This window comes from Rhamphochromis sp. 'chilingali' (assembly GCF_963969265.1).
Source record: "Rhamphochromis sp. 'chilingali' genome assembly, chromosome: 2".
Lineage (NCBI taxonomy): Eukaryota > Metazoa > Chordata > Actinopteri > Cichliformes > Cichlidae > Rhamphochromis > Rhamphochromis sp. 'chilingali'.
The window spans coordinates 57,524,245-57,545,727 of NC_137930.1; the positions used below are offsets into that span (position 1 = coordinate 57,524,245).

Consider the following 21,483-nt stretch of genomic DNA (forward strand, 5'->3'; position numbering starts at 1 on the left):
TTTGTCAACCTGAAATGTAAGCACTGGGAGAGAGCACGCAAATCATGTGTGCACTGGTGTGTATTACTATATCACTGAAAACCTTCTCTCAGTATCCGCAACACTTTTCACTCACTTTTCTTCCCCTAAGGAATTTGGGGACCCAGACATATCAATCCATTGACGAAAGCAAAAAGTTAAGTTCTGGTTGTTTCTACATGTAGGGCTGCTTATTTTCACAGGGTCTAGATTTAGTATTTTATTGCTACTTCTTCCATTAAAGCCTACATTTTATCTTTTGTGTTGCAACGCTGCCTGAAGATAAAACTGGAAACAAGGGCGTGGAAATTTATGCACTCGTATTCATCCGAAAGCCAAAGCTATGATTATGCAAAAGCTAAAGCATCTCTTCGTTCTTGTATATTAACGCAGAGCATGTTGGGGTATCATAATTTAACACCGCAGCAAGTACTGCATGTTTGAGCAGGAGTTCTAAGGTGATCCAACACACAAATCACCCAGGGATCTCATAATCCTCCACTACGCACAATTCCATCTTCAGCTGCCTAAACAAATTGTCCAACTTCAAGTGCCTGACGCAGAAAAGGCATAAAACACAGCCTGGTGGCAGCGACAGCCTGGAGGTAAAAGAACAGAGTCGCCTGCCAACTTTCCGCACCTCTACTAGGTGAAGAGCGGCACCGGAGTCTGAAATGGCTTCCAGCTAAAGATTATGCTTTAGCATTACTTCTCCCGGCATAGCTGAAGTATCAGCGGCGCAAAAGCTCGACGTCATAAAACTAACAATAAGCATGTGAATCTCTGCGTCTGGTCCACGTATAACGCAGGCCCTGTAAAACCTCAAGTGTCCTGGCTGCTCTGGTCTTTCTTAAGTTCAGAGACACGGCCTTTAAAAAAAATGTTTTTATGATGCTCCATTACATAACTTCCTCACTGGTCACAATGACAACAACAAGAGTGTAAAGTTAATGTTCTGAAACAAACAAATTCCTGGAAAAAAGCCAGCGTCAAAGCTGAAACCACAATTTAAAGGAGAAAAGGAAAAAAAAAAAGATTGTAATTATACAGTCTCACAATACAGTACACTTCTCAAATAACATAAATAGCCTGTATGGATGAGGTTGGCATTTATTTCTTACTGATTAAATTTGTAATGTCACAACTGTGGATGCATTTCCAAACACCTCAGGAGGAACCAGAGCGGGGTCATATATCTGACACTTAAAGCCACAATATAAACCAGATTCAGTGGGACTCCTTTACTGATAAGAAAAGCAGCACAACAGACCACATAAAGCAAAGTTTCTCAAATAAGTGTTTAGTGCTTTTTTACAGCAGTTACAATGGCTGATGGGGATGTGTGCAGGACGCTGTGTAAACTTCCTCTGGACAATTGGACGTTAGCCGCAGACACTGACAAAAATGCTCCAACTTGACGTTTAAGGTAACTTTTTTCAAAAACGAGCTCACTGTTTACACAATAAAGCTCAATAACTCTTTATTTATGAGCTGCCGCTGTCATCCCATCCCAGATTTACCCAGTGATAATTCTGCACTGAAGCTAGCATGACAACAGTGTTACAGACAAATGGAAACTCCTCACTGAAAGGCCCGCGGGAATAAAAATATCCTCAGCTTCACTTAAAATCAGCTGGACCTGTGCTTCACCCCCGGAGCTGGGTGTAAATCATGGACTGAGCTAACAATCAGGCACTCTTCTGCCAGTTAGTGGAGTGTGTATGCATGTCTGTGTCTCTCTCTGCCTCTGTTTACTCTGCTGGGTGATACAGAGTGTGCATTTCCCGCTGCTGGCTCCCCATGGTCTGCACGAGCTGCACTTACCCTGCAGGCAGTAAGGGCTTGGTTGTCTTGGCAGTAATGGACTGCTGAAGGAAGAGTTTCAACATCAGGTTAACAGGAATTACAGGCCTAAAGCCTGGTGTGGGCCTGCGGGGCAGAGGAAACGCCCTCAAAGAGAATGGGAAGAAGAAGACTGACCCCACAGAGAATGATGAGCTCAGGAGGTGTGTGTGTGTGTGTGTGTGTGTGTGTGTGTGTGTGTGTGTGTGTGTGTGTGTGTGTGTGTGTGTGTGTGTGTGTGTGTGCGCGCGCGTGGGATGTTCAGTCTAGAGACAATCCATAGCTCATGTAAAGGCTACTGGTATAAAAACAACCGTTTATGAAATATAAGCACAGAAAAATTAGGTGCTCTCAGATGCCTCCAGAGTGAAACATCCATACAGTACCTGAAATCAGACCCGCTGTGTGTGTGTTGACAGCACTTGTGTGTGGCTTCCTTTGCTTGCGTGTGTGTGGCAATTTTCCATGTGCTGTATTCTTAAGATTTCCACACTCTAAAATTGCTTTGTCTTTCTAAAAGGCGAGCAGGAGTCAGGTGGGTTAACATGTCACCAGTTTATAATTACTGCCCGTCAGCTTAAGATCCAACATCATCACTACGGATTAATGTATTAAAGACACGGAGATTAACAGTGCATCTCTCTGGTGAAAAAGGAAATACAGTTTCATGTCAGTCAGCTACAAAAAAGATTTCACTTTTGTCCTTTTTTTGTGTCAAAAATTCTTTACAGACACAAGCAGCAGACAATGAAACACATGGCTACATGACTCGGTGGCCCCCGTAAGCAGGGACACACTTATGAAAACACACAACCCTACATATGTCACTCTCCCAATGGCTTTTTGTGTGACAAGGTGAATTATTCATGCCCCCCAGAGCAGAGGGAATATATCACTATGTAAAGGGGCTGCTTCAAAGTTCTGCTTTTTATGAGCAGCTTTATTTCTAGAGCATATAAACAAAAGCTGGTGTGCTGACAGTGAATCAGCAGTCTCTGTGACCGCACAGGCCTTGGGTTGGGCCGCTTTTGTGTTCTGCCAGTGCTTACATTAGCTTGAGAAAAGCTCAAGCTGCTCTAAATATTCTCCTTAACGCCATCCATCTTTGGTGCAGAACTGAATGGACGCATTCCAGGAACTGGACCACTGGCAAAGATCAACTCTGTGTGAAGGTTGTGAGGGATCTTGTTTCCTGACAATCTATACACAAATGTGTGTGTGTGTGTGTGTTTTTTTTTTCTTTTAAAGATCCAAATGCAAGGTAAGTTCAGGCAGCTTCCAGGTTGTGAAGGAAGTTTTTGCATCAAATTAGCATCATGCAAATGTTTTAATAAAATATGGGATTACATGTGCTTTGTTATCATCGCTGTGGCTGTGCAAAGACAAACAGTCTTAACGCTTAATTAGTCAAAATAATATGCAAACTGGAGCTACAATGTCCAACAAATGCAAATTATGTACATCAGAATAATTAAATTGGGGTTTGCCCTCTGCTACTATCCAAAGTAGCACATACACTGGAGGCACCTTTAATTAGAAGTAAAAAAGAAAAAGAAAAAACGGCACATTAAAATCTGTAACCAGCCCATAAATTGTTGTGATAGGGGCTGATTGTAACAGTGTGGGTGTAGACTGAAGCGCTGGCTGCTGCCTGTGTGAGACAGGCTTAGCTTAATCAAAGGCCAGCCAACTGTAGCACGACTAATCAAGGGGCCGGTAGACGGGCCATGCATGACAGCCAATTACACAGCAGCCAGGTCTGCACCATCGCATCCTGCTCACTTCCACAGTGCCCCCTAAGTAGTTGTAACACCAGGACCAGCACACAGCCCCACTTTTAAAAGGAGCGAACAATAGGTCGCTCTGTGGGACAATAGACGACACGCGGACCAAAACCAGGAAAGTGCCAAGGCGTGAATCTTTAAAGAGGTGCTTTTTGTTACAATTACAAAACGACATCCTTTTTAAACCCCTGACCAATTATACACGAGAAGAACAACAGTAAGATGATTATCACCAGTCTTTTTTAAACTCAACTGACAACTCTGAACAAGTGTGAGCAATAAATGTAACTAGTGCGGAAATATCTAATTAGCTGACAAATAACAGAAAATCTGTTGCAAGTTTTATAAGCGATTAACAGGATTAAGTAGAGGTTAAATGATGCTCATCAGTTTTAGTGCTAAATAGGTAATCATTTAAATTTTTTTTACAGATTTTAGTTTTCATCAGATACAAAAGGCAATCTGAACAAATAGATGGCAAGAAATAAATCGAGAAAATCATATGATGATCTCATAATCCAAAATAAAACTAATAACTTCTTAACGTCTTCTGAAGGACTCCAAACAAATTTTCCAACAAGATTTTCTTTTCTTAAATGCCTCATCTATGAACAGTAAAAACTAGATGTCAAAAAAAAAAGAAAAAAAGGACAAAAAGTTACTCCTCCCTTTATGACAAACAAAAAATATATATGTGCAGTGTTTATGTTAAGAGTAGCTTGGTTTACAACACAATTAAATATGGTGCGCCAGTGTATCTTAGGTTCAAGCTAGTTTACCTGGTTGTCGGGATGGTTAACGGTGAAGTATCCCACACAGATGATGACTTCGTGCAGCAGCTCTTCAGATGATTGCTGGGTACAGTACCAGAGCAGGGAGCTGACGATGTGTCGAAAAGCTAGAGACAGGCCCTCTGCCCCTAGAACGGACTGACAGGTCACAGAAAAAGCACGTCAGCGTGCATCACAGGTAATTTAGATGTAAACTGACTACGACTGTTATTGTAAAGAGCTTTTACAACAATTACAACACACAGTAATAAAAGGTTATATATGTTTTGCTGGTGGGAACAAACTTGGTGTACGTGTATAAGCAAATCAAAGGGGGTCTGACCGTAAAACACCCCGATCCCACACTGAAATGACATACTATTAGCTGCCAGCAGACAGTATTTATTAAACATGTCAGCGTGACAAAGCGCTATAAGATCATCACATGTTGCACTACAAGCTTGGTTGTGTTAGCCTTTATACATAATAAAAAAATAAATGAATTAAATAAAAAATAGGAAAGTGAATTCAGGTTTTGTGTCATGAAACAAAATATATTTAGCAAAAAAATAAATTTAGATTAAAAAAAGAAAAAAACAAAAACAAAAAGGGAAACTGGAAAATAATAGCGAACGGCACTGTATTCAAACAAAAACAGGCTCTTTTACTCTTTTTGATGAGGTTTTCCTAACAATGACTTGCAAGTTAGTTGCATTTTGGCAGAAAAATGCAGCAACAAACTGTATAACCCAGTTATATTTATACTGACTGAATTCTTGTGAAATTCCCTTCTAAACACAGCACTGAGAGCTTATGTGGTTGCAAACTGAGCCTGAACAATAGCCTCAATGCAGATCAACCATCCATTTCAAGTATATTATGTACTAGCTGTTGCAGAGCGGTAATGCAAGACACGAGGTGATTACAACTCATGGCTTTTTTTCCCTTCTTCTTAAAAAAACCCAAAAAACCAACCAAAAACCAGAAACCACACATTATTTAAAATGTTCATAAAACTACGACAGTAAAACGCTTTCATTTCCAGCTGTTTTGAGTTGCCTGAATATGGCGGGTCAGTGAGAGGAAGCTGCTTCAAAGTAATTACCACAAGACATTAAGATAATTAACAGCATTCTCGCTCACTCTTCTGGCTTTCAGTCTATGCGGTGACTTAGCACAGTGAAGCTGTCGCCCTCCCCTCCTTGCGCTGGGTAATGTATGGCCCTGCATACAGTGATAATCACTCGCTTTCTGTTCGAACTGCTGACCCTTACTGCTCTATTCAACCCCCCCAAAAAATGACCTGGGGATGGGGGGTGTCAAAGGGTACCTGTGTTTATGTGCACAGGTCATCTTTGTCATGGGGAGAATAAAGTCTTATAATGGAAATATACTAACACTCAGCTGATGATATACACAGATTTATTAAATCCAGGGCACTTTTAGGTAATTTAAATATTCTCCTGCTTTATATTTATATTATGTAACTGTCAACAATGTGCAAAATCTTTATTAATAAATAAAAAGGAATCAGAATACATTTTATCATTTTACCTGGAAGGCAGACAGGTCAAGAAGGGCAAAACTGTTGAGGAAGCGGATGCCTTGTAAAGCCACCTGGATGACCCCAGGGCCGTAGGGCTCCTGACTCTGGCAAGCAGACTCTGGCAAGAAACTGTGAAGCAGGATACAATACAGGGTGTGCACCACCCCTACCAAGTCTGTCGACTGCAAGAGTGCCGTCAGTCCAGTTGGGTCCTGGCGTTTATTGTCGAATATACTGGGAGCACTAAAGAGGAAGACATGCAACTGTATGCTCAGAAACAAAAATACAAAAACACAAAACTAAAATAAATCGATGGGGAAGAACACTGACAAATAGAACGACAATCATACTGGAACACATTACACAATACTTTAGGAAATACTTTAAATATTTTGTTCTTTTCTGCAGCTGATGCCACATCCCCAAACTAAGGAGACAAAACACAGCTCAGACCTCGGCAGCTTCTTGATTTACTCACCAGACACAAGCTTAAAAAAGATTTTCCTTTAGATAAGAGATACTACGCTGTTAACGCTGCTGGATTACCTGACTGGGGCGAGTGGAAGAGCACCAAGTTTGAAATGTACTGTATATTACCCGGCTGGATCACACGGCAGCTCTCAAGTTCATCTCCTGCCATTTGTGTGCCTCTGGTTTATTCATGGAATAACACTTTTTCATTTTGTTGCATGCAAGAAGCTTCCAAGCTGCTTCATTTTTGACTTAATAAGTACCATAAACTGACAGCCAGATTAGCTAAGGAGGGAGACCTTCAAGATTCAAGATTAGCCCTTTCCCTCGCACTCCTCCTACAGTAAACACAGCAATACCGCGATGTGAAGCTCATGGCAGTGATTTCAAGCTGGTAGACTGCAGTGAGTTGGCTGACAAGGTGCTGAGCGCTCTAGTACATTTACTCAGAGTCTGTCTCGGGTTTGTTTGGCTCAACAAAGACGTTACCGTGTTGGTTAAGGGGACTGGCAACGCACTGTTTTTGTTATACTTGCATTTAATATAAAAATAAATTAAAACAATAAATAAAATTACAAGATAATCTTGGCAGACAGGCAAGTAGATCAAAGCAGGACAAAAGCATCATAAGAATTAAACAGTTTGTTGGTTTAGGTTTTTAAAAGTAAAAACGTCATAAAACCCAATCTGAGACTTGACTTGAGAAACCACTACAGGAGATAATCATCAAAATTACTGCAATCTTTAAAATGAAAAAAGAAAAGAAAGTAATTACTGCAGTAATGTTTTTCAAGACTCTCCGTTGCAATGCGGATGACTCCAGTGAAAACCCTAGGCTCGTACAGAGACAATTTAAGACTCCTGCAGCAGCACCCGCTATGATTTGCAGCCATGCAGAATGGAGGGTGTGTGACCTTTGGATGGAACCTACAGTGCATGCTGATACTTGATGTTAGCCAACAGGCTTTGTGTGAAATATGCTGCTAGGCAAGAACACAGCCTCGTAATGCCATTATAATCCCCTGACACAGCAACTGGCATGGCACAAATATCCCACTACCCCATGAGCACTCTTCTGCATGACACACAGATAGCCGTCGCGGGACAGAGCTCACCGGTTGCTGCTTTTAGTGTCATTAAACACCGTTTTCTCACAAATATTCAGTGTCATCCAGAGTTCTAGCTGTTCTTTGGCACTGCAGTGTGAAGCAACTGGTTATTAATACTGCAGCACATTATAGCTGGCAAGGTATAGCAACACAGTGTCTGACACTGAAAATGTTAAGTTTGTTTAGACAACACTGCTACTTAGATTTGGGATGTCAAATTGCATTTAAAATGTCATTTTGAATATTATTCTGATATTTCTGTTATTACGGTCCCCTTTTCCCTTTAAAGTCAAAAACTGTGGCACTGATGTCCCTTGGTGTGATAGTATGCTTAGCCTCCGTCAGCGGCGCCACTGAATCTCTTTGAGTAGAGGTCACCGTAGCACATGTGGGTGGGCTCCCCCTCCACTGCAGGCTAAGGTTTATGGTGAGTGACAGAGCACTGGGTCAAGTAGATGCCTATCTCCATCTTCAATAACGACAGCTTAGCCAGCTTGCTGACTGGAGTGAATGACCTGCTGGCTGATTGCAGAGGAACGACAGATTTGTTTGAGTAACAAAGAGAGCCGTTTTTATGGATCCTTTTGACAGTCCAAAAAAAAAGAAAAAAGAAAAAAGAAAAAAAGAAAACACAGACAGTGACTCAGCCTCTGTCATTACTTGTACAGAGAGGTGTGTGTACTGATTGTCAGAGGACGATCAAGAGATCACAAAGATGTCGAGGTGTGTAACGAGTAAGAAACAGGCTCACCGTCCAGTTACGACAAAGCACAGCTTGCACATGCTGTGCAGCAGAGCCGAGGCTTGCTGGAGGAAGGCTGACATCTTGGGCTGCTCATCTACAGGACCTTGGACTGACAAGAAGCAGCCGTACAGCTTGTCAATCAACCCCATGTTTACCACATAGCTGGAAAGCAAACAGAGAGGAAAATGCATACCGGGGTTTATTCAATTTGTCCCTAAATGTTAAAACAAGTTAAAAGTGGGGAACATTCTTGGTAAAAAGCTAATCGCACAGGCAAACAAAGACCTTTACTGTGCATACCTTCACAGTGGTACAGCTGAAAGCCAATACCTCACCTAAGCCATCCACCCCCTGCTATTACTGTGATATCTTCAATTTGTCTTTGCCAATGACAGGTCTCATGATCATGTTCCCTGTACTCTTTCAGCCACAAATCACTGCTAATAGTATCATTAAAGGGCTGTTGTGGCCCCTGTGCCAGCCCAGCTCTGGGCCCTTAACAGTCTCCTGACCCGAGGCTAGTCTTCTCAAAGCTCCCGCATGCGTTAACCTTTGGGTACAAAGAGCTTACGGAAATCTAGAGGGAACTGCAGCTGCCAGTCCAGACTTTCAAGTTGCTGCTGTGAAGTCAGTTTTCCCTCGTCTTATCACCATTTTCAACGTTCACTTCTTTTGTATAGCGTTTCTGTTAGAACTGTCACTCACTGATCTCCTCTCCAAACAGGTGATTATGAACTGAAATGGACACTTGAACCAAGTGCCATTGTTTTGACTTGATCCTCTTCCACGTCTTTACTTGGGCTGAAAGGATCTTTCATCACACTTTTGTCCTGTGCCTGCTCTCTGTTTAAAAACCTGTTTGGTGGTCGCCCTTGCCACTTCGTGTTGCACTATTTGATCATGCACTGGAAACACAACACATACAGTGGACTAAAAGCAGCCCAAAACAAACTGAGAAACCAACAATGGGCAGAAACGATGTGAGGAGAGTCTTTAAAGTGCTATATACAATAGATTGTTTTAAAAAGGGAGATTTTGCAAACACAATGTTTTCATCTTATATTCTGTCTCGCATACACATTTTAAGACAGTTGAGGTAAATCTTGCATTTGTACTCAAGACTATCAGCCTGAAGACACCATTTTTCTCAGGCCCTCTCTTGCCTCTAGGGTTATAACTGGGTCAGTGGATGAGATTGGTGGGTCTGTGCAGCTGCTCTGTCCAGATGAATCATGGTTTGTGGGAGGGATACTGGAAAGACTGCACTAGTCCACAAGGTGTCATGAGGCCGGGCCTGCCTTTCCTCACAGTCCACATTTCTCCATCACAGCCTCGACTGCTATAGCACAGACCCACATAGCTTGAAAACCAGGTTCAAGGGTAACTTTCAAAGCTTTGGAAGTAAGCGTATCATGCCACTTTGTGACTCTCCCCCCCTGAGAAGCAGATTTTACTTAAAATGTAGCACAAGCTGGAAGGAAGCCAGATTATACCTCATTCTCACACTACTCCCATTCTAACAAGACGCTGCTTGGACCGCTTCCAAGCAAACTGTCATTCTGTCAGGATATTCTTTACATAAGGCATGTTGTTGACCAACTCTAAACCCAGTGAAGAGGAGTCCAGAAGTGATGTGCAGGAGAGAAAAAAGGGAGCCATGCAGGAGGAGGAGAAGCAGCATGAGAGTAGTATAGAGCAACGGAGGGAAAATACCTGATTAGATCTTGTGTGCGAGTGTTGAAGGACTCTGCGGCAGAGCTCTTGACCTTGGCATCTTGGGAGGAAATGCACGTGTTTTCACCTTGCCCAGAGTCAGAGATATGAGGCCACAGGGACCCCAGGATGGTAGAAATAGTCTGAAGAAGGCCTGTCGTCAAACCCTCAAAGACTTGTTTGTTTACACTGCGCCCAAAAATGGACTTGTCCTCATCAGGGACGTAGAGCTGTTAGAATAAAAGAGGGGGCGTGGGGGGAAATGTTGAAATAAGAAAGCACAACAAGCAATTATAAACTTATTTTATCTACACTAGATTTTTTTTATGAACCCTAATGTTGAGAGACTACAGTAGAAATATAATATTAGAAGCTTGAAAACTTAGTTTTCAGCATAAATTTTAAATACAGTTTAATTAGCAAAGATGTTAATGTTAAATTCTTGCAGATTTTCCCTGTTGGAAACAGAAAAGTAGCAGCATTAAATAAAATCATTTCTAACAAATTGTATTGTTATACTGTTAATTACATTTAATTCATGCAAGAATAATAGACCTTTTATCAGTGGATGAAAAATTAGTTTTTACTAACAGCTACAATTAACACCATTACGATATCACAATAACGATTTAACACTTCAGATAAAAATGCATGGAGGTGCCGAGGCTGTAACCATAACCATATGGCTACAGCCTCTTATACCTAAGCCATGTTACAACCAGAACAGTCTTAAAAAAAATTAACAGCCATTTACAATTGTCTTATATTGACAATATTACATTTTAAAATATCAGAATGTAGTTAAAGTCATATCCCCTTCTCCAAAGAAATGCAAAAAGCTTTTCAAAGCATTTCTTGAGGTATGCAAACCTGAAACATGAAAAAGATATACAATAAACCAGCCACATGACAAGATATAGTCCCAAATAAAAAGGCTGCAGAAAGAAATCAAACAGCACAGCAACACAAGTATTCGTCTCATTTTTATTTCCAGGCAAACTTCACGAAAACAGCAGCCCACCGCTAAAATATAGTGCTACTGTTTAATGTGAAACCCCGCAAAGGTCGAACCTTCCCATTTGGTCTAATGGTTAGGGTGAATGCTGACAGCGTAGGTAAATCCACCGACATTCTCCACAAATCTAATTAAAAGGGGGCATGTTCATATGGCAGTGCAACCCCCACTGCTTTACTCTCACACAAATTCCAAAACATGGACGCGCACATGAATATGTGCAGGCGTAGGCAAAACTCAAAGTTATATATATAAGTTGTAAACTTAAAAAAATCAAACAAATAAAATCACAACTTATGAATCGAATCGGAGTTCGAGTGAATGTTGAGCTCAACTCTTAATCTGCAGTCAACGTGAGGAGAAAAGTTAGTTCATCCTCTGCGGTGCTGTTGGATATGTCAGTCAGCAGAGCAGCTGTGGGGATATGTTTTATATAAACTGAAGCATACAGGCGAACCTCTCCCTCTGTGCCCTAAGGAAATATGACTGCTTGGATTGGAACTCGACTGGGGAAGGAAGCCCCAGTAGAGTTCATGCGTGCACCACAGCCCTGTGTCTGTGCCTTGTCCTGTCTGGGTTGCGAGTGTAGGCGGCTCCAGTGAGCCGCCACCGTTGGATGTGTGGAGCGGACTGATGTTTACAGTCCTTCTCTCAGAGTGCTGAGGGATATGGGGCTGACATGCCGCCGCAATGCAGCCTCCCATGCCCGCGTGCCTCCCCGAGTGACTATGCTCTCACATTCCCTCAGTTGAGAGGCATCTGTGGAGAAGTCGGGCAACGGTTTGTTACTCGCTAGCTCTTTGTCATACTCTGTCTTTCATTAACACTGCGGTTGTAGCAGACAGCAGTAAAAACGCTGCTTCCTTTATGGTCAAGCCAGTGTATATGAGCAGATAAATGTAAAGAAAACATGGAATTCTTAACATGTGCAACATTTATGTGTGGCTAGGAGAGAGGCTGTGTTTGTTTGATCACACCTGGAAGCACCCTTTGAGCATGTTTGCCTCTATATTTCCTGTACTTAATAGGAATGTAAATAATGCTGTTGGCAGAAACTAATCACACAAAACACTGTATTACATTGCATCTCTCATCTTCTGCATTGGGATGCACACACTTACTGTTAGCTGATGCAGCAGCAGGTCCATAAGGAGGACTATCTTGTTGCTAAACAGCACATAGGAGCAGTTGAGCGCGCAGCAGGAGCATGCCAGGTTGTAGATATTTACAGCAGAACAGAGGGATCTAACAGAAAAAGATGACAAAACTGTTATTGATCAAAAGCTTGACATAAGACAAACCTCAGGGCACAACGCTTTACCCCTTCCAATTTGTTAAAGAACATGAACTACTGGGATGTAAACGTGACCGGGGCACTGACAAGACTATCTGCAGGCATTAGAAAACCAAACACACTCTTCTATATTTGTGGTTCCTTAAGGGTGCAGTTTGTCTTCACGAGTCAAAAGCATATCTCACTGACAGCAAGAGTAAGGAAACCGATTTGAGATATAAAACACTCATATCAGCTACTTATGCGGACACTCCCTTCACGAGAGCCACCTTCAGAGGTGCTGAGTTCAATCTCGGTCTCATCTTGGCAGAGATGGTGCAGCATTTCCGCTGGAGAGATAAAACTATTTCTCTTAGCAGCTCCTCACAGCACAGCCGCCAGGCAGCCCCAGGCAGCAGTCAGCGCTGAGCCCGTCAGCGTGCCTCTGTATTATGTCTACTCTACAACAAGCCCCAGAGAAGATTAATGCTTCAGATAACTGACCAATCATTCTGCTGTGACTGCTACTCCCCCCCTTGCCCCGTTTCATCAGTTAATATTTTCTGACAACTGTATATTTTAGCCATTGGAGAAATAGCGTGTCCTATCTGCTCGCTGGAAGAAAGGAATCCGCCTCTCCAGTGCCTAAAGTAGGCCATGTTTATTTCAAGTGGTAAACATTTTGATATCTACCGAACCTTCACATCTGCTGCGCGTTTTCGGTCAAACCACACTGGGACTGTGAAGAAAAATGGATTAGGTGGAGGTTCACTAACGTCTGTCAATAACGCTGCCCACTTTTTTTTTTTAACATTACTGACAGAACAGTTTAAAGCTCTAAGACATCGAACGGTGTAACAATATGAGAAACATTATGTTTCGAGGATAGCAACCAAGTTTGACATCAAGGATTACGTCCATACACCTGAAAACAATGAGAGAGCGCTAAACAATCACGTCAAAAAACTACAAACTGTATCATTAAATGTGCGGCAAATACATTGACAGATATTTGAGGAGTTCATGTCTTTATGAACTGGAAAAAGTTAACTAATGGTTAAGTGCACTGATACGGGGAGCGTTTGTAGAACAACAAGGTGAGGTAACATGAGAACTCAACCAAACTTTGCTTTGTGTGCAGTCATGCAGCATCAGATTCTCACTGCTCGATTCTCGAGTCAACGTTGCACAAAAATTCGCTTCGACACAAACACCAAACCGACAACTCAAAAACTTTTCACCCATGAAAACACTGGTAGCTGCCGTGTACAATCTTCAAAGGGACACGAATTACTTTCGGTCACGAATTACTTTCGGTCACCGGCGTGTCATTCGAGATTATGTGACATCTGAGTGAAGTAGTGCACAATAGTAGGGTTATCAAATTATCGATCAGATTAAATGGCAAGGAAGGGTTTGACTTGATTACTGTCATGTTAGCATTCAGGTTACACTGAGATTTTGAGGGTTTGCAATCTGCCAAATGCTTGTGTGGAATTTTGATGGATATAACTGTTTTTAGGACAAATAAAAGCAGAAAAAAAAAAGAAAGAAAACTCCAAATAAGTCATTAGAAATTTATTTATTGCACTGTCAAATCCCCTTTTTATTGTCCAATCTAGTGCTACGGCACCGACTTCATTTTGTTTCACATTTTGGTCGGTCTGTCCACAGCTGAGACTTTTTAAATGCAGTCTATCCGTGACTTCATTTTTTAAAGTGTTCCCATGGTGACAAAGTTTAAGTATACCCCTGTATTCACATTGGCTGCTGCAAAACACTTTTCCTTGTGAAAACTGCTGTTTCCACGGTTTAGCGTCCCATCCCTGTGACTAACTGGTGACCAGTCCAGGAAGTGTCAGCTGGGATACACTCCGGCTGCTCCAACAGCTCCTCAGCCACCACCACCCTACACTCCACCCTCTTAAAGGAGACTATAAGGACACACTGGATATTTACTTTACTAAATGATACTACAAAGTGTATTATTAGAACAAAAAAAAATGGTCCAACAGTAGTAGAACAGTTAAAACTACTTTTAAAAATGAATTCAAGGCAAGACTGATCAGGGTATTCTTATTAAATTGCTTGGAAAGTAGTAAGAGAGGCCTTCAACTCAATTAACTTCTCAAGTAATGAGCATTCAGTTGCTTTGTAACACAGCTAATCAGGGCTGTCTATGGCCATCTCTTAACAAATGAGTAAGCTGTCAAAGGCGTGTTTGAGCTATATGCCCTTACACCAGAGTGTACAATGAACCACCGCGGTGATCTGTCTTTGGTTTCCTCCCACCTAATTGAGCTTGATGAGCACGACACCTGATAGTCCAGCCCCTCTGGGAATCTCACCCCTCTAAACAGCCCTCATTGACAGCTCCAGTCAAAGATTTTGAGGAACAATTTGGTAAAGTGCCACACCACCCTTTCTCGTGTTACACCAAAACTTTGTGGGGACTGATGTGCACCAGTCTATTTAAACTCTCCACATTCCTCACCCTACACCACTATGGGATTCTCATTACATTGGAAATATTGTGTTTACCAGGTTTCCAAAACTGCTGGCTATCCCAGGATTTAAGCTTTTAAGTATCAACATGGATCATCACTGGTGGACTTGGGAGCGGAGTTTAAGACAGACCATAATGTGTAAATAAAAGAACAATGTACGTTCCCTACACTAAATTTAATCCCACACAAGCAAGGAATATTATTTTACATGAAAGGTAGGCATATTCATACAGACATGAAAGTAGTGCACTTGATCTTGTCTCGCACCCCCATAAACCACTTAAAACCACAGGAGCCAGCTGGTTTTTAGTGATCATAATCAACAAGGATAGGCAAACAAATAATTCAATAATATAACAGCACAAAACTATTCCAGAAGCAGAGGATTTGTCTGCAAAAAAACCCAGAGTGTGGCAAATAAACTCTCTGGAATAAATCAGAAGTAACAACCATAAACACAGGTTCCCTAGCGCTTAGATATACGGCTATGGATTGCAGCTATCTTTCACCCAAGTCCATTTATCAAGGTAAATGGCCAACTGTCTGTTCAGCTGACAACAGGACAACAAGCATATAAAAAGGGTCTTTATGCTTTTTGTCACTGCCTTGAGTTATCAGCAATGAGATCTGTGCTCCTCAACCTCAGTCTCACATTCCTCGCCCTTTCTGTGAGTTTCCTATGTGTGCAGTCAAGCCTGACGGGGGCAGCGCTGTAGAAATCTGACTAACTTCCAGATCAGGTTGAGCCCTTGCCTCTTAAACAGGGGAAGAAAAAGAATCCTAAGCCAAAATAAAAGGTGAGGAGCAGACCCATTTCCTTGTGCTGTCAAACAATCCCTTCATTCAGAGCTATCTAAATGACATTTAATTTGATTCTGCTGTTGATCTCTCCGATACCCTGAGTGCTTCCAAGACATCTACCCTGGCTGTCGTGCCACACTGGCCTGCTATGGAGGAGGAGAAATCTGATGAGCCGTCACGCCGCACCATGCACACAAGTGAAGGCACACACACCTACACACGCACACACTCCCAAATGGCGGAAAACATCCTGAAATAAAACCACAGGTAGCAGGTCTGATTTCACAGGATACAACAGGTCATGTGAGACAGAAGTGGAAAGACAAATTGGGTTAACACGCATGTCCAGGGACTGTAAACTTCTCTCTGGAGCTCACCTGTTACAATCACAGCGCCGTCTTTCTTTAAATTACTGGAAACTATCGACACAGAATATGACCAGACCCTCAGAAAATAAATGTTTGAATTTCATCTTTGCTACCTAATGGCACAGATCAGCGCCTCTGTTCCTCTCATTGTTCAGTTTGTGTACAGGAAGATAACACTTTGCACTGAGACTGTGAACATTTGTGCATTTTGTTCCCTTCCCCACTGTGACCCCTATTCCAGTCACAAGGACAAGGCATCTGCAATCTAAATACCAACTCAGTATAAGTTTCCATCAGTGTACAAAAAAATGCACTGGATTTAAGCTAAACTCATAATCTGCAGCTGTCATTATGGAAGGACAGTAAAAGGACACCGGCTACAGAAACGAGGATCAACCCCTTCATTTATTTCTCCCACACTAAAGAAACACTTTCAACTGAGTAGGACAAAACAGCTAGATTCTGTGCAGCTGGCACACATGATGAGGGGTAAGATTCAATGTTCATCTATAAGATGATGTAGTTATGTATGCAGTCTTAACCACAAATATCAAAAAGGAAACCCAACCATAAATAAGGTCTAGTGATTCCTGTAGACATCAAAGTTAATAATATTTGGTTTTGTACAGTTAATTTGATAATACATGTAGACTTGTAATGGAGTTTTCACTATAATCTAAGACTGTATTGATACAACAATAAACTGTGAGGATACAACCCTCAGCTGTGTCACTTAACATTAAACAATGTCTCTAATAACAATGACTTAAAATGGGGACAAATATGAATTACTGGAAAAATAATGAAAACAATGAAAATCAAAAGTAAGTTAAAAATCTAAACTGATGTAAATTCAACAAAGCTCATGCCAAAGTTTGGGATGTTATTGTGCCTCTTGTAAGAAATCTCTTCATCTGACGTTAACGACAGCGACTGCATAAACCCTGATCTAGTCACTCCAGCGACCACAGGGTTACACCAGAACATTAGTGGAGCCTCGTCGAGGAATTAGCTCATTAATGTAATGGTAACAAGATGGAATCAGCTTCCCTTGGGAGAGATATGGCAGGAGCATCTCGGCAGCTGCCTTTTTTTGTAGATCACTCTGCTTATCTGGTGGGAGGAGGTGATCAATATGGCAGCATCACTGTAAACAGATAATGTAGCTCACTCCGGGGTTAGCGTCTGTATAGCAGCCCATTAGGCCACACAGCAATCCAGATGACAGATAGTGATAAGCAGACGGCCGGGCTGTGTCCTTATGTTGCATCTCGTCATGAGCCGCCGACTGCACTGACCTGACTGACACAAGAACAGAGCGTGACCTCTGCTGCGTTTTACATTTTACAAAAACCATAAAGAAATCTCTGCTTACAACCCTCTGGGGTACAAAGCTACTGTAATAAGTGCATTCATTTATTAAACTGTTGTATATGTTTGTAAATAAACTATCATACACATGCTTTTCTTCAGATAATCACAAAATCCTTTGTAGCTATTGAAAAGAACCATTCATTTTAGACCTTTTCAATAGCAAAAATAATTTCTTCCTCACTCAAGACTTTGCTTGTATTGTTACCCAACAATAGAAACACATGGCCCTAATAATCTACCTTTTCATTCAAGCATGTTAAAGAGATGTACAATGCCAAGGAAATTATTGTGAGCACGTTTTGTGCTGCAAAGATAGTCTCATTTCAACAAAATACTGCTTCGAATTCAGAAGTCTGCTTGAAATTCTTAAAGACTGCAATGATTGAGAAAGAGAGAACACAAAAAAAAACAGAAGAAACAATATACATGTGATGCCCTTTAAAAGCATTATAAATATAAGAAGCATTTGTCCATTAGCAGAGAGTCAGAGACCAGTAAATGCTAATGAATGGGGGAAGCAAGGCCATTCAAGTCCATTACAGAGTCCCACTTGTGACTATGGCAGGCTCTCTGAAGTTATCTGCTGGCAGGCCATGCAAGCGCCAGACCCACAACTCAAAAATATTTCGTACTCTAAATGATAGATGGGACACGTGCTTTTTGTGTTTCGAGAGAAAAGAAAGAACACAAATTGATTACAGAAATGGAAATGCTTCCCATTTGTTGAAGGGCAGCGCTGTTATTCATTAATACATTTTGAGAGTATTTATTGAGATGAAGCAACTGTAAACGCTGATAAAGTAGGTTAGCTGACATTAGCTCCCTTGCTTTATGCGATTGCAAAAACGTTCACATGGAGCAAACAGAGCAGCAACTGTCATTGAAAGGATTAAGTCATAGAGGAGTCATTGCAGAGAAGGACTGTAAAAGCTAAGAGTCTCTGTGAATTCAGCAGAGAACAGACAGACAAACAATATGGATCATTCAGAAGCATCCCCATCCTTCCTTCCTTTCTTATCTTTTAGTTAGAAAAAATACAAAAACAAACAAACAAACAAAAAAGCAACATGTGATAATGTTAATACCACTGTATATTCAACGCTTTGGCTTTTATTTATTGCAACACAAAGCTGCACTAAGAGAACTTTGTCTTTTTAAAAATGAGTGTTTAAGGTGTGTACTGCCACAGATAAATAACCTAACCCGATTCTATGTTTTGTGTTTTTGTTGTCCTCCATGGTTATTGATTTGTGTATTTTGTAGTCTAATCAGTATCTTTAAAATTCAAACTCCAACTCTGGTCAAGCCAGAAGCAATAAATAAATAAAGCAAACAATTAAAACAAAAAACACATTTATATGTTTTGGTTCACATGAATACAAAAATTCTTAATTTTGTGATGATACTCACTTGAGAGGAATGCGGGGAACTGCAGTGGGTGTGGAAGCAGCAGTGATGACCTGTAAAATTTGTTCCAGAGCAGACAGGCCACCGCCTACTTGGAAGGCCACTTGGTCTGCATTATTCTGTTGAGGAGAGGACAGAGAAAGAGCGAGGGTAAGAAAGAAACAAAGGTGTAGTCAGGGGACAGCAAGCAGCCGGCCTGACAGGGGATTACATAGCTCTTGCTGGAGACGGAGCCTTTCTTTCTCCTACAGGGGTAAAGGATTGAAATGTGAAACAAAGTGATCCCTAAAGTATTCCTGTTTAATCTCAAAAGTGCACAACCTGACTCCGCCCCACAACAGTGAGCTTTCAGTGAAAGGCAAAATGCTCTGCAGGCTCCGGTTAGCATCAGGGTGGTCTCAATGGATCACAACAGGCTAAGTAAAAGTGAGAAAATGCCACGCAGGCGATCTAAGAACAGAACAACCCAGAGAATTTGAACTGTTCTAATAGCAAGACACTATAGCTCTACTGGATCATCACTATTATTCATCTTCTTTGGGTTTGAAACATTCCATTTTAGGTGAACTTTAATAAATGGCTGAATATCAAAGTGGCTCTGGTCAGTTCTTTTCATGCTTTTATTTACGACTGCTATATTATAGTTTACAAATACAAATGAGAGGGCAGTGGCTGATGCCACCAGCTGGCATGATTATAGAATACATTATTTCCAAACCGAGAGTTGAAGGCTCTCACACCAATAATATGGCAATGCATTTCAGAAAGCTATAAAAACGTCAACAAAATTAATTGGTTAAGATTTATAGATTAAATTTCCATCCAAGTTTGTTGTAGACAGCAAAACCTTGAGACCAGGAGTTTTCAAAGTTTTGATCACTGAGTGCCAATATAGGGATGCGGCATATGATGATAGTCAACCTGGAAAAAGCACAAATTAAAGTCTTTTAGTCAGTGTTTTTGCCATCTTTGTTTAGGGGATATTGGAGTTTCCTCATGGAATTCAGTAACTTTGGATGGGTTTGTAGTTTTTTAAACTCTCAGTGAGCCGCCTTAGGAAAATGTAGTCAGCACTGATGGCTGAAACAGAAGAAAAACTGGAACACAAGTATAATGCTAAGTTAGCATCATTTTGAGTTCCTATATCACAAAATGACATGAACCGTGGGTAAATGAGATGCACAGTGGTATATTTTTTTTACTCTAGCACTACATAAATTATTATCAGGGGCTGCACTTTGGCTTTAGACAAATAGGAATTCGATTGGTATGTAAAACTTATTTAAAACAATAAAAAAAAATAAGGTTAGATATTTTAAATTTTAATATCTTTGGGTATTTCCAACTTAGTAAAAAGATTGGCAAAAATAACCTTTGCATGAATCTTACTAACATTAAATAGAAAAAAATAGAGAAAGTTTTACTTTGTTCCTCTGTTCAAACCAAACTTCCTTTTTGAATCCTAACCCTTAATCGGCATTATTATTAGATACATCTGCTTGTCACACATCACTTGTCATGTAATCAGTGAGGAAATGAACTAATAACTACAGAATTTCAGCAGGAACAAATTAATATTTAAGAAATATTTCTTACTTAAAATGATATCCATTGGTTCCTCTTGTTGAATTATTTTTTCCTTACTCCACTTACAATATAAAAATACAAATAAAATGACTCTGCAAAGGAAACCTATAATTATAGCGGATTAGATTTCTAACATCATGTAAATAGATAGGCCCCGTCTCCTGTGACGATAGATTAATTGGCAGTATGTGGGATGCTGTTGCTACAGCTTCTCGTACATCAACAAATACAAATCCTGGAGTGGGTACTGACTATGAGGCATGTTTGTGCCTGGCTGGATGAAGAGCAGAGGAAGTGGAGGTGAGCTGCTGACGGAGGGCCTTCTTCACACAACTACAGAGAGCCTACAGGTCACTCCTCCACCTAATGAGGTTACGGTCTCCTCAAAGCTGTGACAGCACTAAAATCCAGCCACTTCACAGTGCTTTTGTTCCACAGATGGGAAGTTGCCAACAAGCCCGAACACACTGAAAGACAAACGCTTTACTAAATTACAGATAAGCTCTTCATCTGTCATCTGTGCCGGCTGCTGAGGTAACGGCTTCTTAATTCCAGTGTTAAGACGGAAAAAAAATATTTAAACACGCCAAAAAAAAAAAAAAAAAAAAGGTCTTTACATTAAACATAATGGCAAAAGTCTCCATGACGCTCTCAAGAGTCAACGCGAACATTTTTAAAAGACCTTACTTGTGACTTCCTTTCTTTACACTGCCAAAGGTTTCCGTGTTTAATCAATTAGGTCTCGATTACCGAACTTGGCTCAACCCCTCATCAACACACCAACCTAAAAGCTTCTGGGCTAAATGAGAAAAGGCAGCTCATTCATAGTAGCTTCTCAAATGGTATTAGAGTGGGTAACTTGGACCTGCCCAGTCCTGGTTGTCTCCTGCAAAAAAATTAAAAAAATAACACAGAAAAGACTTTGTTGCTCAGTAGCTCCTTTCCTGTCCTGCTGACAGATTTATCTAGAACAATACAGGTGAAGAGATTAAGCTGAAGCTACCTGAACTGCTACCTTTAGGTCTACAGAAAACAAAATCAGACTGTGATGGTTTAAATAAAGCCTTGTTTTGTATGATAGCAGCCTGCGATCTAGAATTGCTGATCTTGCCGCCATGTAATGCAGTTGCCTTTCTAAGCAAATGGAACAAGC

General features: G+C 41.0%; 1 protein-coding gene across 2 annotated transcripts in view; it reads right to left on the reverse strand.

Annotated features, from left to right (window-relative positions):
• scaper (S-phase cyclin A-associated protein in the ER) overlaps positions 1-21,483 on the reverse strand; it is a 58,944-nt gene that overhangs the window by 3,139 nt on the left and 34,322 nt on the right. Inside the window, exons 23-28 of one of the 2 annotated variants that reach the window (XM_080907682.1) lie at positions 18,747-18,862; positions 12,135-12,258; positions 9,999-10,228; positions 8,292-8,447; positions 5,969-6,203; positions 4,424-4,573 (exon numbers count right to left, since the gene is read on the reverse strand). In XM_080907682.1, the coding sequence (XP_080763808.1) occupies positions 4,424-4,573; positions 5,969-6,203; positions 8,292-8,447; positions 9,999-10,228; positions 12,135-12,258; positions 18,747-18,862 (1,011 nt within the window). The other variant, XM_080907683.1, reaches the window with a different exon arrangement.